At 34.9% G+C, this 18,155-nt stretch overlaps 1 protein-coding gene across 3 annotated transcripts in view; it reads left to right on the top strand.

The window, feature by feature from the left end:
* Positions 1–18,155, top strand: part of LOC123873087 (transmembrane protein 151B-like) — a 29,580-nt gene that overhangs the window by 1,527 nt on the left and 9,898 nt on the right. The window contains exons 2-4 of one of the 3 annotated variants that reach the window (XM_045917783.1): positions 15,546–15,694; positions 16,678–16,734; positions 17,492–17,695. In XM_045917783.1, coding sequence (XP_045773739.1) covers positions 15,546–15,694; positions 16,678–16,734; positions 17,492–17,695 — 410 coding nt within the window. Of the gene's footprint in view, positions 1–15,545; positions 15,695–16,677; positions 16,735–17,476; positions 17,696–18,155 lie in introns of all 3 variants that reach the window. The other 2 variants (XM_045917785.1, XM_045917784.1) reach the window with 2 other exon arrangements.

Below are 18,155 nucleotides of genomic sequence, written 5' to 3'. Positions count from 1 at the left end.
AAAGTAGAATATATCCGTCTTTGGGACGGTTACGCTATCTCTGTACCGAACAGATAATGCCGTAATATGGCCATGATTTAATTAGCGTAGATTTAGGTTTTTAAGGATCTGTAGGAACTCGTTGAAAATGTCCTCAATAATTCCTATATATTCCTTCGTCCATCACCGGGAGCAATTTATCCTGTACCCATCAAAATGAATTAGACAGATGGGATGTGAAAAGCTAGTAGACAACCCACACGTTTTCGCATTTAAAATATAAATTTGGATAACATTCTTTGCACAAAACAGCTAATTCCATTATTCTTATCTTTTGCTAAAGTTATTTATACGCAAGCCGTTGATGTTCAGTTCAGCCTTCAAACATAGCAATATTATTATACCAACTTACTAAACTTGGCTTTGTTTTCGAATGAAAACGTGATATCCATAATATAACACGACCTTGGCAACGTTCACATTTATTTCAGAACGTGTTCAGCGTGGAGTTCTTCCATATGCGTTTTTAAAGACTAATAAAAGACCGTAACGAGGTCTTAAGTGTGCTCCACATTTTTATGTATTCGTAAGTACCATATTTAGTATGAATACTTGGCTGAGAACATAGGTACTAATAATACAACTAGGTACCTATACAAACTTACTACTATCTTTATAAATATTATAAAATGAAGTTACATATTATTGTAAATTGAATATGTACTTGAAAAGAGCAACCGCCGAGTTTCTTGCTGGTTCTTCTCGGTAGGAACGGCATTCCGAACCAGTGGTAGATTTTTTTTGACGATTCAAAAGCACTTGTAAAAGTTTAATTGAATAAAAACATTTTGAATTTGAATTTGAATTTTGCAAACCCTGTTTTTTTTGGAGAATTCAACTTCATCATCATCATCATTGTCAAGCAATCGCCGGCTCAATATTGAGTATGGGTCTCTTCTCAGAATGATTAGTCCACCATGCTGCATGCTGGCCAAGTTTTAATGTACATATTATTTATGGAAGCACTAGGACCCCTAGTGATAAATAAACGAATGACACATCAAGTAAACCTAAGTCGTTTTTTTGTAGTGTCAAAAACAGACCTCCCAAACATTACTTTTTGATAATTTAAAAAAAGTGCAGATTCGCATGCTTCACTCACCATTAAGAATTTTATGGAGAACTCTCAGACATGTAGATTTTCTAACAGTGTTTTACATCACCATAAGAGCAAGTGATATTTGATTGCTGAAAACGCACTTAGATCCGAAAAGTTAGAAGTGCATGACCAGGATCGAACCCGGAAACCCCGAATAGGAGGCCAATGACTTAACCACTAGACTATCAACATTTACTATTATAATTAAAGTGATATTGTATATAATAATTATATATAGTGACATAATAAAAAATCATTTCATTTTCAGTAGTCACGAGTCACCCCACTCTGAAACTGGAAAATAAATATTTCATTAGCAGACCTTTTCAAAGGAGTCACTCACTCATTATTTTTTTCGTTTCAATGTTATTAAGTTACCTTCGGAGTGGGAGGTCGTAATTACGGCTCGTGTTTTGTTGTAATTTATGATATCACGACCTTAATGATGCTTTGAGCAAATTCCTACAACAAAAATGAAAAAAAATATTATATAAAACTGTACTTAGAATATCCTTTAATTTTTCATTATACTTATTATATTATTCATGAATTACAGCATTACAGAGTTTAATGGTTGTTTAGCCTTTAGGTCGTTACTTATAGATATAATCTTTCCTCTAAACAGGTTATTTTCCGTACAATATAAGAGTTCGAATTGAGGTCATCATATTTACGATTCTTATTGAGTTCATCTACTACCACAATTTTGTTCAAATCATAAAATACAAACTGATACCCACTAAGTTTTGTTTCTACTGTGGAAATGAAAACTATCCTACATCGTCCTCCAGGATGCATTCTATCTCCTGCTAAACGTCAAGATCGGTTCACCTGAGCAAAAATTACAGACAGAAACACTCTCGCATTTATATTTTTGTAAGAATTAGTATGAATGAAGCTATCACGCTATAAACTGGCCTAACAAGAGCCTACATCTTGTGCCTTCGATTATTTAATGTACTGACCGCACCTCTAATTTCCTTTGAACAATGATTGATTGGTTTCCAAAGTTGCAAATTAAACAACGTTTATCCATTTACGTAACAAGATGCCTAATTGACTTAAGTTGTAATTGGGACCGAAGACAATGATAAATAAGGCTTTATCGAGATATCTGCCTAAATATTGTCGGAAAGTTTAAATGGTCTGCGGTAGTCTTTTAAGTCATCTGTGGTCGATATCAGCACCCTTTTATACTACTCGGTCAAGCTAAGCTTTTCACCTCGCGTCAATTAAGTACGTCTCACTGACGCCCATGAAATGATCGACCCATGAAAATTTTCCTTCCTAAGGAAAAAAAGATTTCCAATTTAGGTATTATCAGCATAGTCGGCGTACAGACCAAAATACCTAACGATGATTTTCAGAAAATTGGTCCGAAAAACTACCTTTGTTTCGGATGTCTAGAATTTACCCTCCTATGGAAGAAAAAGGATTCCAATTATCAGCATCGGCGGAGTGATACTTAGACCAAAATAACGATGAAACTTTTTCAGAAAATTGGTCCGAAAAAGCCCCTTTGTGGATTAGATCAAATTAACGAATAGGTACTTTTCTGGGTTAGATTAGATAAGATATCGTATATACCTAATTGACGTTAATTTCGGCATGTCGAAATACCTACTATCGTATTTCCGGGCACATTAACTACCCTATAAATACCCTCGAATGACCTCAAGGTTGGCGAATTGCTGCGCAAGGAAAAAGGTTTCTAAGTTAATTTTCTTTTCTTAGAAAACTATAATGCTCAAGTTCGACGATTTCTCTTTATACGCCTTAATCCTTATTGCGAAAATATTACCTATACTCTTAAAATGTTCTAATTTGTTGTACTTACCTACGATTTAAAAAAGTTGAAAACTAAAACCCGACTGCGATCGTCTTAATAAACGCCGAAATATTATTAATAAAATTATGTTTCTGTCGCTTGGTATATTTTAATGTTGTAGTATATTTATATTTATGAACTCAGAATTGTCTCCTCTTTCATTTGTCATCTCACTCGATACAATAGCAACAAAAAAAAAATTCGGAGACCCCCACTTTTTTTCATGTAACATCCGTTAGGTCAATTTTTTTCGTATAAAATGTAGCCTATGTCACCTGAACCTTTACGACGAATCGATTGACACCTCATTCATCAAAATCGGCCCAGTAGAACACACAGAATCTGGATACAAACATACATACACACATACATACATACATACATACCTACACTGCTAAAATCATAACCCTTCCTTTTGGCTTTGCCGTAGTCGGGTAAGAATAAATTGGCACTATTCGGTTACAGAACCTTAAAAATCGTGGATTGTTTCGCGTAACTCATTTAGAGCTTTGCTAAGCGAAGTTTACCTTCAGAGATAACTTTGTGTGTTATACCATTCGATTATATTCACTTTTATGTGAGTAATAATGTCTCTTATCTACTATAGCGTATTAAAACAAAGGGTTTGAGCTATACAGCATAATTTACGAAAATTGGAGGTTTTATAACAAATGTAATTCGAACTCTAAGATAAATAACTTATAACATTATAATATTTCTGTTAAGGCGTTTACTATAATAAGTAATAACATGAGCAACTTATATAATCGTCGATGCTCTTGATTTGACATGTTACTGTTTATTCATATCGAAATGTGTATTTCTATTATCGCTATGACAACAAATAATACATGGAGGACTAAATAGGTACTTATTTACTTTTTATCCCGAAGAAACAAAGAGGTTCTATAAGATTTTTAATAACCTCATTGAGGGCCAAATCGTGAGAAAAAGTTAGTACCCAAGTCTAGGTACACTTCATAAGTCAGTTCACCGTGTTAGAAAATCTCTAAACGGTTCGTTAAATCTCAATGTATTTAAAGGTAGGCACTAGAAGTACAAGATAAAGGAATAAAAATCACAAAAGAGGCAGTAGGTAATTCTGTTAACATTCGCCTTTGAGCTTCCTATTCGAGCCCCTGTTTGACCCCTGAAGGGCGCCTGCTCATTGACATTTTACTCAAATTTATGTTCGAACTTTAAGGGTCCTTGGTAAATTCGATTTTATCTACTCTGAGATCATTTGAATATAATTGAAGATTGGCTATTTTTTGTGTGTACTTTTTCACTTAAGGTACAGAAAACTGGAGTGCAGCTCTACAACTCTACGATGACGACAACCTATGAGTAATACCCTAAAATTCACATTCACAAGTTTTTTATATATATCCTAGACTACATAGCCTCTTGGTAGCCTTATATTAACTGTGAAACAATATTATCCATTGTCTTAGTTTCGTAGTGACAGAATACAAGACAAACCTACCTAACCGTAGGTATTATTTGGATGAGATTAAAAATGGTAGGTTCCTTAGAGTTATAATTTTATGGTAGGTACGCTAAACGCGCTGTTCACTTTCTTTAATTACTAAAATCCATTAACAGGGCTCTCTCCGTCACTCGTTTCCACTCGTTTCATACAATCGTAGTTCCAATTTCATTTGAATGTTAAGCAACCAAAGTCCATGAAATTTTGCAGACATATTCTAGAAACTAATATCTGTGTCTGTGGTGTTTTAGATTTTTCTAAAAATATGTAGTTTTAAAATTACAGGGGCTCAAAGATTTGTATGAAAATTTTAAGACCGCGTAACTTTGAAACCGAATATTTTAACAGAAATCTGGAAAACCAGATATTAGTTTCAAGAATATATGTGCAAAATTTCATGGACTTTGGTTGCTTAATATTCAAATGAAATTGGAACTACGATTGTATGAAACGAGTGGAAACGAGTGACGGAGAGAGCCCTCTTAAAAAGAGACATTTTATTCAACTGCATTTAGGTAAATAGGTATAGGTACATCGTATTTCGTATACCAATATCACCACGATTTAGCTGGCTCACTGCTGAACAAGGGTTTCCTCTCAGAACTAGAATAGCTTAGGGCATTGTTCACCACGCTGGCCACGTGCGGATTCCCAAACTTCACACACCTTTGAAAACATTACGGATCTGAATCCTGGTGATTTTTCCTTCGCCTTTTAAGCAAGTGATATTATTAATTGCTCAAAATGTAGCTCCGGAAAGTTAAATTTGCGTTTCCGGGGTTGATAAGTACATGCATACGAAACTATTACTTTATAGTGGCCATGACACAAATATGCACGGTCTTTTATATAAGGTCACTTCCAAGGATAGCTATGTTTGTAGTCAATCGATTTCTTTAACATTATTAGGTCTGTGTACCTGCATACTTATACTTACTTATCAAGTGATTGACCACTTTTATTTAATAACTCCATCTTCTAACACGGGCACCTTTATCATTCTCCCACTATCTATTCATATTATTTTCATGTGGTCCTTTTTTGCCTTAGATTGTTTCTTTTTAACCTTTGCGCGTTCTTTCTTTGATCGCGTTCTACAAGAAAAGTTGTATTTTTCATTAGGTTTTCACAAAGTTCTAAGATATTATTTTTAACTTTTTAATAAGTTCTTTCAAAACATAAGTGCTAATTTAGTTAAGTTAAATTCTTCAAAGATTATATATTATTTTGTGTAGTTAGGTATCTATGGGTTATTTAAATGAACAGATAGCAAAATATTATAGGTTCTAAGATGGGTAGGTCAATCTAAAGATTTAGATCGTCCGAGAGAAGATCTAATTAAACTTGAGTCCGATCCTGGAGTTTAGATTAACTTATAATCAAATCACTGACGACTACAGCCTCTTGCCGTCGCACCATTTCGAGACAATTACTTAATTACTTCAAGTGGCTTCGCTAATTTGATGATAGAGCCTTTTAACCCCCGACCCAAAAAGAGGGGTGTTATAAGTTTGACGTGTGTATCTGTGGCGTCGTAGCTCCTAAACTAATGATAATTTTTAAATTAGTTTTTTTTGTTTGAAAAGTGGCTTTATCGAGAGTGTTCTTAGCTATAATTCAAGAAAATCGGTTCAGCCGTTTGAAAGTTATCAGTTTCTAGTTACTGTAACCTTCACTTGTCGGGGGTGTTATAAATTTTTAATTTACACTTGTTGCTATTTATTTTATACGGATGAAACACGCCTGGCAATGGCGGCAAACAATGGAACTCACGTACATTGATGGTACTAAGTCAGCGACCTTCCGAATTTTTTTATCCTCCTATTGGGGAGGGAAACTCCCTCCCCAGTCCTAGAATATTCTGAACTTGGCTCGAAATGAGTGCTTAATTATAAGCTTATTACCATTTTTAGTCACTAATTTAGATTTATTGCTCTAATTTTCCTTGTATCTCTATTCATCCCAGAATGTGAGGACATTAGTAGGGGTACTGGGCTCGAAGTGGGTACATATTTTAGGCTCATCAAATCACCAAGTTACTATTTAAGTTTAATTTTTTCCTAGTTCCCATATTTGATAGGTTGTCCATCACAATCCAAAGGCACTGAAAGATAAAATACTTTACACAAATTAAACTCAAGTCCGTTATCAAAGTTCAGACTGGCTAGTAATCGAATATGCTAACGATCCCCTTGCTACCTTAGTTGGCTATTTTGTCATTCAAATGGTTTCAGTTCAAACTAACTTGTTGTTCAAGATTTAATTATCATCCAAGTAAAGCAACAAATCGCTCGTTTCTAGATTAAGCAAGATGGAATCACTTTGTTGGACTTATAACAGGCAATTATTTAATTGTATGTGTGTGTGTGTGTGTGTGTGTGGGTGTACGTGTGTGTGCGCATGTGGCTGCGTGCGTATGTGTGTGTGTGCGTGCGTGCGTGCGTGCTAACAGGTAATAACACTAACTGTCCACAATTTGTGTACCCAAATAAATATGATTTGATTTTATAATAAGCTAAGTTAATAAATTAAGTTTTGGCCTACTCTTCCGCGAGCTGTGTTTCCTACCAATTAAGTACAATATGGGGTATCTTTAATTCGGGTTCCCTCGAGGTTCCCGGTTTATTGCCATCGATGCTGCATTTAGGAAATTATACGTAAATCGTTGCTTATTGCAAGCTATAGGCACACTAAAGGCACAGATGAAATAATAGGTAGTATGAAGCTATGTTTACGTTTATATGGAATCATTGTAAAAAAGTATTCTTCTATTATCGCAGCCACGTCAAGTGCCTAAGTAATTAACTTTTAGAGTGCTTTGTAAGTAGCGTTGGATTCACAAGAGGCCGTCAGCATATTTAATTATAAACCAATCTGAACTCCGAAATACGACTGTAGTCTATTTAAATGACCTTCTACTTTTTTGGAGGACCCTAAAGCATCTATATGCCTTAATTTAAATCGGCTACAGTAGGGGATTAACTGAAAATTTAATTCAAACGAAGCTCCCATTTTGACCTGCTCACAATGGATGGAAAATTTATGTGATTAACTTTTTGTGGAATTAAAGCTGAAAGGTAAGCTCAATTGATTAACTGTTCGCTTCATCGACGCAACCTTTGCCGTGAACAGTTATTTTGATGTATAAAAAAATCAATAGATTAAAATCGACCATTTCGGAATAACTCTGTTTCATCCGTCTCTCATACATATTGGATATTATATTTTAATACTATACCCGTAAACTTTTTTTCAGTTTTGTACCATCATAGCTCTTATGTGATTCATCATAAGGATGAGTTTATATTAACTAAATAGCATTATATCTGGCGCTGAATAAAGACTGTGCGATCTAAATTTCATATATCGAGCTGCCTTATAATATTACGAAGCCTACTTCAATTCAATTTTTTTTGTGGCTGTGAGAGTGGAGCCATGCAGTTATACTAGGCCGGACTCCTTGGTTTGTTAAATAGGCCGTACTGCTGTTTTAGCTAAATTGCACTCTATTGAGTTGTAACAAGATATTTCAATCTTTGCAGAGTGAGCCTTCTACACCTACGATGTACTAAATAGATATTTTGTGGTCTTGGTGATTGTCATTAATTACTCAACTTGGTCAATTTGCGCTGACCTCAATAAAGTAGAATTGAAAAACAAAAGGGGTAATTTTTGTTTTGTATGGACCTTAAATCATAGAAATAGTATCTACAAAGTATGTGATATAAGAAAAACAAAAGGGGTAATTTTTGTTTTGTATGGACCTTAAATCATAGAAATAGTATCTACAAAGTATGTACTACCTAATTCCATGCCCTAACAATATTATTTATTAAAAAATTACACAGCACGTAGAATGTAGATTCTTCGAAAAGAAAAGGTAACAAGAAGTATATGTATAAAACTGAAAATCAAAGTACATCTACTCGTAAACAAAATATCAAACACCTATATAACAACCATATGAGTTCAATTGTGTTTAAAATTTAAAAAGAATCAATTACTCAGTGATAACAAGTGTAAATTAAAAATGTATAACACCCCCGACAAGTGAAGGTTACAGTGACTAGAAAAGAGCTGATAACTTTGAAACGGCTGAACCGATTTTCTTGGATTATAGCTAAGAACACTCTCGATCAAGCCACCTTTCAAAAAAAAAATCGGTTCATTAGTGTAGGAGCTACAATGCCACAGACAGATACACAGATACACACGTCAAACTTATAACACCCCTCTTTTTGGGTCGGGGGTTAATAAATATAGATATAAATGACGCGAAATGTTTCCATGACTAGTTCAAAGTCGTTTATATCAAATGCTGTTATACAATAATAACGTTGGTACTAGGAATTCACTTTAACTTAAAGGTCAAGAATATTGGATTTCAAAGGAATGAATGAATGGATCACAAAAATAGTGTAGCACTTTTTCTTATTCTTTGGAATAAATAAAGTAATGAAATTCTATCTCCAACGTTTTATTTAATTTTGCTTTGTTGAAAGCATGTTATTGGCCTTACTTAGCGTAGACGTCCGCTTTTTGTTTGGGACCGATTTTATCGAACGGTGAACACAATAAGTTCAATTTTACGCCAAATCATCACACAATGTCTGTTGCGTTTTCACTCGTGCACTCCTTTCCTTCTCTTCATCATAAATCGGATTTAATCAGTTTGAATTGGTCTAAGATTGGTCAACTCTGATATTTCTACGACTTTTTTGTGGGATGGCATTTTAATAATAAATGTCTTGTATTTTATACTTGTCAATTATCGGTCGTCTGTGGTAGCAGTAAAACTTCGTTATAAAAAGTTTAAAAGATCCCTAGTTCCCACATAGACTACGTAAGTGCTACGAACTTTGTACCTACTGCTCGAGCTCTACGTTTAGCTGTAAACTCTACGTATGTAGTTACGGCGTAGCTTGTAGAGGTAAAAACTTAAAAGTTGGTTAACATTTATCATTTTATTTTGTATGGATAAAGTAACAATAAAATACTACCTGATAGCTGCAACTTCGTCCGCATGGATTAAGGTTTTTAAATCCCATGGGAACTCTTTCATTTTCCGGGATAAATTAGCCTATAACATTTTCCAGGATATTAACTATATCCATGCAAAAAATCATATCATGCCAATTCGTGGCTCCGTTGCGGCGTGATTGAAGGACAAACAACCAAAAAGACACACTTTCGCATTTAAAATATTAGTATGATGGGTAGTGATAAAATCTTGTTTTTGTTATAACTCACAAAACTGATAAAAATCTAATAATTCGTATCTCTTTTTGTCGAAGAGCACATAATATCGCTAGCAACATGAACTACAGGTATGAGGTCTAATAAATTGTAAAGATACCCCACTTACAACGGAAAGTACCCTATAGGTTTTTTTTACAAACACGATAAACGGATGGACGGACAGACAGACTGACAGACGACAAAGTGATCCTATAAGGGTTCCGTTTTTCCTTTTGAGGTACCGAACCCTAAAAACCATTAATATCTATTATTATTAGACTATAAGTAGGTACGTGCTGTTGGGTTGGGTCACGCGTCACTAAAATTGGATGCGGGGGTTGAGTTTAGTATTAGTTTCCGTTTCTACCGATATAGAAATTAATAAATAGCCTGTCAAATACAAGTTGTTTGTGATATGCAGAATCCGATTACTAATTAATTAATAAGTATTTCGTTTGCTTTGTTATACTACGACTTTGGAGTAGGTACTCAATTTGGTTTGCCAGATTCTGGTTTGCGATCGAAATGAGGAGTTGGTGAACCAGAGTAGGTAATCACGTAGCTTAGAGTCGCTCATAGTAGGTACTAAAACCGGCCAAGTGCGAGTCGGACTCGCACACGAAGTGTTCCCTACCATCTTAAAATATAACCACAAATTCGCTGTTTTTGGATTTTACTTTTTACTTGTGCCAAGATATTACTGCCTGCCGAATTTCATGATTCTAAATCGACGGGAAGTATCGTATGGGTTTTAATTCCCTTGACGGTTCTTGACAGACAGACAAACAAAAATACAGACAACGAAGTGATCCTATAAGGGTTCCTTTTTCTCTAGGAATATATGGAACTTTAAAAACTGATAGTATATTGGGCTTCAAAGTTAATAGAAATACAGAAATACATCAAAATACAGAATTTAAAGCTCCTCCACTAGGTGGATGGATGATCTAAAGCAAGTAACTATGAGCCATTGGATAGCATAAGACCACATAATACCTTGTTCTGTGATTGCAAGAGAACTTCGTCCAACCGTCGACACGGACGTCTGATAGATGAAAAATTGAAACCAGCTACTAGTCCCAACAACAAGTTCCTTCCTGCTCAATAATTCTTCGTAGTAACCTTGGTCCATGAGTACGAAGCTATGAATAGAAGTGAAATAGCGTGTAATACGATTACGTAACAAAGCTTGGGCGTGTATCAACAAGCATGTTATACTTGCCACTCGTTGCCTCGGCCTCGAGAGCTGAACATAAGTGTGTTTACAAGCTTTTGCCCGTAGTTTCCCATACTCTATTAAACTTTTCGAGTTACCGGGAACTGTGCTTACATATGTTATTTAGTATGTAGACGTCAAATTATGACGCTTTCCCAAAAGTAATCTCCTTTAATGATAGATTTACGCATAGTAAATGAAGTTACCCTTGGTGCTCAGACTGATTAATATACATATAGAAGCCTTATAACTAGACCCCGCGATCCTTGTGGCATTGACATAAGTAGAGGATGCACTGGCACACATTGGAATTGATTACGTTTTGGAAAATTGGAATAAATATTCTTGGTGTAAACCCTTTGACTTTACTCTAAAGCTAAATCCTTATAACTATGTATAATAATATAAAAGGCTTCACTATCACAAACATATCATTATCAGAAACATGAAGATATTTTTAACAATACCTTTAGATACGTAGGAGGATATATAAAAATTGTCTTTTTGTATTCTCCTTTATTACTCCCAATCAGGTTTTGGGAAATATAATATTATTAAAAAAAATTGTAAAAGAGAAACAACATTTTTCTGTCCCTTAATTTGTACTTTACCTAATTAAATTTGAGTGCACGGTCACGGGAACAAAGGGGACTCAAAATTGGGTCATCGGCGAATTTTGGTTAGCGGAAATAGCTGAAAAGCCGCGTCATTTATTTATTATATATAGCCTATTTGACTTGTTTTCCAGAATAAAATTAAAGTTTATAAAATAAGATCAGTATATTTTAAATTAGCTGAATAAGATGTAGCTAATTTTACCTAAAGTTATTAGGTGCTCAAATGTTAGTAAATTTAGGCCACAAGATTAGGTAAATCTTATCTCTCAAAGAGCCACATTTAACTTTCTGTCGTTAACGACAGAAATTTAAATGTGTGTTGGTATATAACCAACTCTTGCTTACATAACAGTCTTTGCTAACTAATCTCTTAGATAGATAATAATTTACTGTTCAAGCTCATTTAATCTGTTTGAATATCTACTAAAACTGTTTGAATTGAAGCGAACGTGCCGTGAAGATGTAAACAATAGCTTTTGTTTAATTTTCCTATCTAAGAGGATTATGTTTCTTTATAGTACAGGGTGTGGTAGTAAGGTTAATGGATTACAGACGGGCAAATGCCTCCTCCCCCATACAATAAAAGAATATAACGGCTTAGACCACCACATGCCTCTATTATTGCTGGCTATTGGACTAATAATGGCTTAAAACGTAAATAAGTCCGATTTAGAGATGCGTACCTAGAGAGATGCTAAAATGGCGACTTTACACCGGAAAGCGTAGCGTTGGAAAATCTCCCACTAGATGGACAGATGACATCAAGCGAGCCGCGAGGAACCGCTGGATTCAGGCGGCGCAACCGTAGCATGTGGAAGTCCCTACAAAAGGCCTATTCCCAGCAGTGGACAAAATTCACTCTAGAATACGAAGACGAAATCAAGGCTCGATCTATATAAATTCCGCGTAAAATTTTATCGACGTTAATAAAGTTCCATTTTGCGAGAACGAGTTTCGGTCTCTAAAGCTCATCTGGTCCATAAATATTTGTCCCCGGAGAATCCCCGGGTATTATTAAGGTAGTGTAAATAAGGCCAAGTCCATACGATCGGCTCTCCACGGCCTACGTCAACATATTTCGAGGAGGGGACGAATACACCTCGTAGTTCGTACCCGGGGTGAAGTTGTTTAGGTCTATTGAGTTTGTGATAAAATATTTATTGGATCCGCTAATAAAAGTGTGATATCCTATTCCATGTTTTCTCAATCCAAATGGGAATCCAATTTCATAATAATATTTCCATGTTCTGTTACACTGAAAATGTTGGAAATGAGGCCTTCATAATTTTGTGCCCTTAGCCCGCTCCGCAGAACTCTCCATACACAAGGTAGTTTAGTTCTCAGTATTTTGAATACTAATCAATCTAAAACTCGCTAAAATTTTGTAGATCCATTCTAAAAATAAAAATTTGTGTCTTTGGTTTGCCAGATTTCCGTAAAAATGTGTAGTTTTATAGGTACTCAGCCTTAAAAATTGGTACAATTTTTTGAAAGCTCTTCTATTCTCACTTGTATTAAATGAGAATTAAACAAAGAACGTTTGTTCTAACACTCTAAAATAAACTCCTCTTAATCATAAATTATGATTTAATGTTGCGAAGTTTTGGATATCATTTTCCCTAATTTTGTAATATACGATCCGTGTTTGTTTGTAATTTGTATTGTTCCGATGATTATTTGGCAAAACGATAACTCAATGCCAGTTGAATTTGCAGCACTAATTACATTTTCTATCAATTAAATTTTCTATTCTTCACCATTTACATTTACATTAAATCCAGGATAAACAGTAGCCTATGTCCGTCTCCGGGATGTAAGCTAACTGTGTACCCATCAAAATCGGTTAAACTGTTGGACCGTGAAAAGCTAGTAGACCGAATTAATTAGATAACAATTTAATTTTTGCGCAATAATATAGGAAGGTAATAATTTTTTTTATAAGTAATGCTTGCTCCACTATCTATCAATAAGTTCAACTTATGTGTAAGATTTTTTTATTATAGTGCGAACGTTAGAATACTATAATAAATAATGAATATTTTGCAAATATTCAGATTTAAAATCGAAGTTACATAATAATTCACTGAATTATTACGGTGTCATCGCGCGGTCAACGACACACGCGTACCCAAACATCATTGCATTCTTTTATGAGACAAAGGTTTTGCTTGAGATGCAATTTGTACATAGGTACAAGGAAATTAATATGAAGTTAGGAGAATTTTTATTTTCTTCGTAGTGAAGCACATACGTTTTCGTCTAGTTTCATGATAGTTGTGACGATTAAAGACTTTACCCGACTTTGACAAATTAGGACTCTGCAAACCAAAGGCTTGATCACCCTTCGGCTGTAGAAGTGCTAGGTATAAAAATAATAGATATTTTAAATAATGTTCAAATAGTTACTTCTGATTGAGATATATTGACGTAGGAAGGTGATTGTTATTTATTTATTAATTAATACGCGATATTTTGCGCATATTTTGTACCTCCTCATTCAACTATATATTTGTCTAGACTCTTGATCATTATCTACCGCGCTGGTGTTAGTGAAAGACCTAGAATCTTTATGAAAAGTTGAATGTTATTGAAGTACTTATTGAAAGAAATAAGTTTGATGAAGATTATGAGAGTTATGAATAATGCTTGAAAGCATGTTATGTTAAATATTAATTAGGAGAGTACGCGCCGCGTTTCTTATTTGTTTATTTATTTATATTATGTGAAGAAGTAACTTGAATGGAATATGAAGAATAGAAGAGATTTATTTTGACTGTCCAGGTGATATAAATTCCTGAGATGTTAAAAAATAATATTAGGGTTCATACAATAGAAACCCGAACGATGATACGATAGCTGTCTACCTATGATGACGACTTGATAAGTAAAAGAATATTTTGAGATAATTAAATCGATTAGTGGAATCGATATCTTAGACATATAAGGTACTACGATGTTACTATGATTTTTCAGAACTTCACGTTCACGAATCCTTGACATGACGTTTAATGATTTTCTGTTTATAACATAGATTGAAAGTATGCCCATACGAAGTAAGGAATAAGATAAATTGCACTTGAGCCATCGATGCACTTGAATACAAGAACTTGCGGTTAAAAAAAAATGTTTTCGTAGTTATATAACTTTACTTTTAAATTATGGTTAGATTTTATTTTTGTAATTGTATCAGCTTTTCTTCTCATTCAGAGTAGCACCTAACATTTTTTTTTCATTAAGAAGAGGGGTAAACAGGGTACATTTTCAGGGGAGATGTAATATGTAGGTTGCTTACGAGTTGAATTTGAACAAAAGGCGATACAAAATTATTTAGGTTAGATTAAGAAATATCTTTAAGACAATAGATAGATATAGATAGATAGAAACTCTTTATTGCACACAAAAACACATATAAGGATAACAACACAGTAAGAAGAAAACAGAAAAAAACAATTGTGTGCAAAGGCGGCCTTATTGCTTGGAGCAATCTCTACCAGGCAACCTTTGCTGAAAGGAGAAGTTCTAGGAAGGACAATAGCTTATAAGATTTTATTATAATTACTGTTAGTTCGTTTAACGAGTCGATCATAAGCCTCCACTGAATAAAGACGTCACCTACAACGCCGTCTCTCCTTCATTTAATACCAACCAAAAGTTTAATATTTCAAGTCAGAAAAATAGACAGACAGTCGAACACACTTTCGCATCCACATCACACTTCACACTAGGTAATATTATAAAAGCGAAAGTTTTTGTGTATGTATGTGTGTTTGTTACTCTTTCACGCAAAAACTACTGGACGGATTTGGTCCGGAAATTTAGATTGGTAGATTATACCATAAATTAACACATAGGCTACTTTTATCCCGGAAAATCAAAAAGTTTCCACGGGATTTTTAAAAACATATATCCACGCGAACGAAGTCACGGGCATCAGCTAGTTTATGATATTAAATAGTATGAATGGATATCTTTCTTATAAAGCATTTATAATTAAATGTTTGTTTATTTGTCATATCTAGCGTCCGCGTCAGCAGAGCCTGGGCGGAGTGCTGAGGCGCGAGGGCAACTGGAAGTGCTTCCTCCTCACCCTCATGATCGCAGGCTGCCTCGGCTCCGTCGCGTGGTGCAACACCGCAGAGATCGACCGGGAACTCATAGACCTCAACACGTGAGTTACATCACTACATTTTATAACACATACTATAAGTCATAACGCGTTATAAAAGTTGAAACGGCGTAGTATTTACTTAAGGCCGAAAAAAGTAGGTACGTAGCAACGCGATGCGAATTTACTCAAACGAGTTTATGTATACACCACAATCGCAAAAGCTTTGTAAATATGTTTTATTAACAAACAAATAAATAAATAAATGAAAAAAATTTGCAACGTCGAAAGTACGCTACGGTGCGATTGTATGACGCAAAGCAACTTGCTGCCATGGTTAGGTAAAATCCTATTACAATGTAAAGGATTATTTAAATATCAAGATAGCTTGGGAACGAGTTGCCAAACTACTTTTGATATTGTAAAGTGGCAATGATAAAAAAAGAATATGCAGCTGAGTTTGTTGTGGGCTCTTCTCAGGCTTGGGCGCGTTTGGAACCCTCGTAGCTTTAGTTTTAAGTTAACGTCGGTAAATTATCACCACTACATCATTCTTTGACAATCAGAAAGTGTATAATAGTATTCAATTTGAATAAATGACTTTGACTTTGACTTTAACTATAATTATTCACATCGTGTCGCATCGTACTTTTGAGTTTTGGCCTTTAAAACGCGAACCTCATGTGAAGCTTTATTTATTTCGACTTTGCCAATTTATTATGTTTATTAAAAAACAAAAAATGTATTCAAATAATTTATAAATAAATTAAATAAATAAATAGTCTTTAATTGTTCCCAGTGAAAGTTTGTAGACTAGTTTTTCTTGTAATCCCTTGGTGCTTGAAACTAGAGAATAGAGACATAGACGCTAGACAAGTAGAATCAATAAATTTATCAATCGATACCCTTGTAAAAGAAAGGAAATTTTATTTATAAAAAAAATAGTATTAGCTATCTGATATTTATTATTTACGCTAGTTAATGAGCTAGGAGCTTTGTAGTGTATATTAAGTAGTTAATCCAGTAACACAAGATAACTCCCCTAGGCTATGGAGGAAAACTAGTCACGAAGTACTTGACAACCGACTGCGGGCAGAGTCATGGTAAGAGGCTTAGTATATTTTGGAAATTGCTTTCTACTTTCTTTCAAATCACTGCAGCAATGATCTTCAGCAACTCAGCCACAGTTTTATTACAGTTTAGCAATCATACAGTAGGCAACACTTCCCAAAAATAGGCCTCCTACGTCGCGTGTCCCCACGTCCTTCACTTTTAATCGCGTGATTCTTATTTTAGATCATGGACGTTAAACTTGACAGTTCTTGTATGAACTGCTTCATGTCACGTAATATTTCGAGTAATACTCTACCTAAATACGATGTCAATGGCATAGAAAACCAGGGGCTTGATTACAGTAAAATGACAGCTACAGTGTTGAATGAATATTTTTTTACTGTACACCACAAAATTAATACAGAAAAAACACATACAAAGCAAAACAAAATATATATAGGCAGATAGGTACAATTTGGCGGCCTTATCGCTACCTATCCTAACGATCGCGATCATCTCTGATTGGCCAACACACGCTTAGTATTGGCAACAAATGCTACAACGCATTGCTGCAACAAGATTACCACAAAATCTGCCAAATTTTCCGGAACCCACCTACAGGGCAAACTCGAGTCGATGAGTCATCGAACCAATAGCTGCTGCAGACGTAAGATGACCACTGTTGAAAGCACTGTTATATAATATATAAACTATATGATTGCTAAACTATGGTTCTTTACTCTTTCGCTAAAAATGTAATTATTTGCTTCAATACAACTCATCTGCTCATAGTTTCTTGTCTCTCAGGTACCCAATAAAGAGGACTGTTCGCGAGTCTCCATGCGATGTCGGCTACGCGTACATACCTATTGCGTTTGTGCTGCTCCTGTACTTGGTGTACCTGGTGGAGTGTTACCACAGTACGGCGAGGATCCAGCTTGCAAAGCGAGTGGATGTCGCAGCGGTCAGTGCGAGGGTTCACTCTATGAGGACGGCAACCCCAAGGGTCTGGTAAGTCTGTCTGTTCAGTCAGTATCAAGTAGCCTGAAAATCACTATTGAAAATCTTATTTTTAACCCCCGACCCAAAAAGAGGGGTGTTATAAGTTTGACGTGTGTATCTGTGTATCTGTGTATCTGTCTGTGGCATCGTAGCGCCTAAACGAATGCACCGATTTTAATTTAGTTTTTTTTGTTTGAAAGGTGGCTTGATCGAGAGTGTTCTTAGCTATAATCTAAAAAAATTGGTTCAGCCGTTTAAGAGTTATCAGCTCTTTTCTAGTTTTCTTGTAGCAAAGAAGGTTAGATAACCGTTAGGTACATAATATTGTCAATAGACAAATGTCAAGCTGTCAAGATGGACGTTGCCTAAATACATAATTATTTATTTAAAAATGATGTTTTGGAAAACTCAGATACTTTGGATCGTCGGGGGTGTTATAAATTTTTAATTTACACTTGTTGATTATAGA

This window comes from Maniola jurtina, chromosome 16 (genome assembly GCF_905333055.1).
Source record: "Maniola jurtina chromosome 16, ilManJurt1.1, whole genome shotgun sequence".
Classification (NCBI taxonomy): Eukaryota; Metazoa; Arthropoda; class Insecta; order Lepidoptera; family Nymphalidae; genus Maniola; species Maniola jurtina.
The sequence above is the reverse complement of the archived record's forward strand: the minus strand, read 5'-3'. Positions and strand labels throughout refer to the sequence as shown.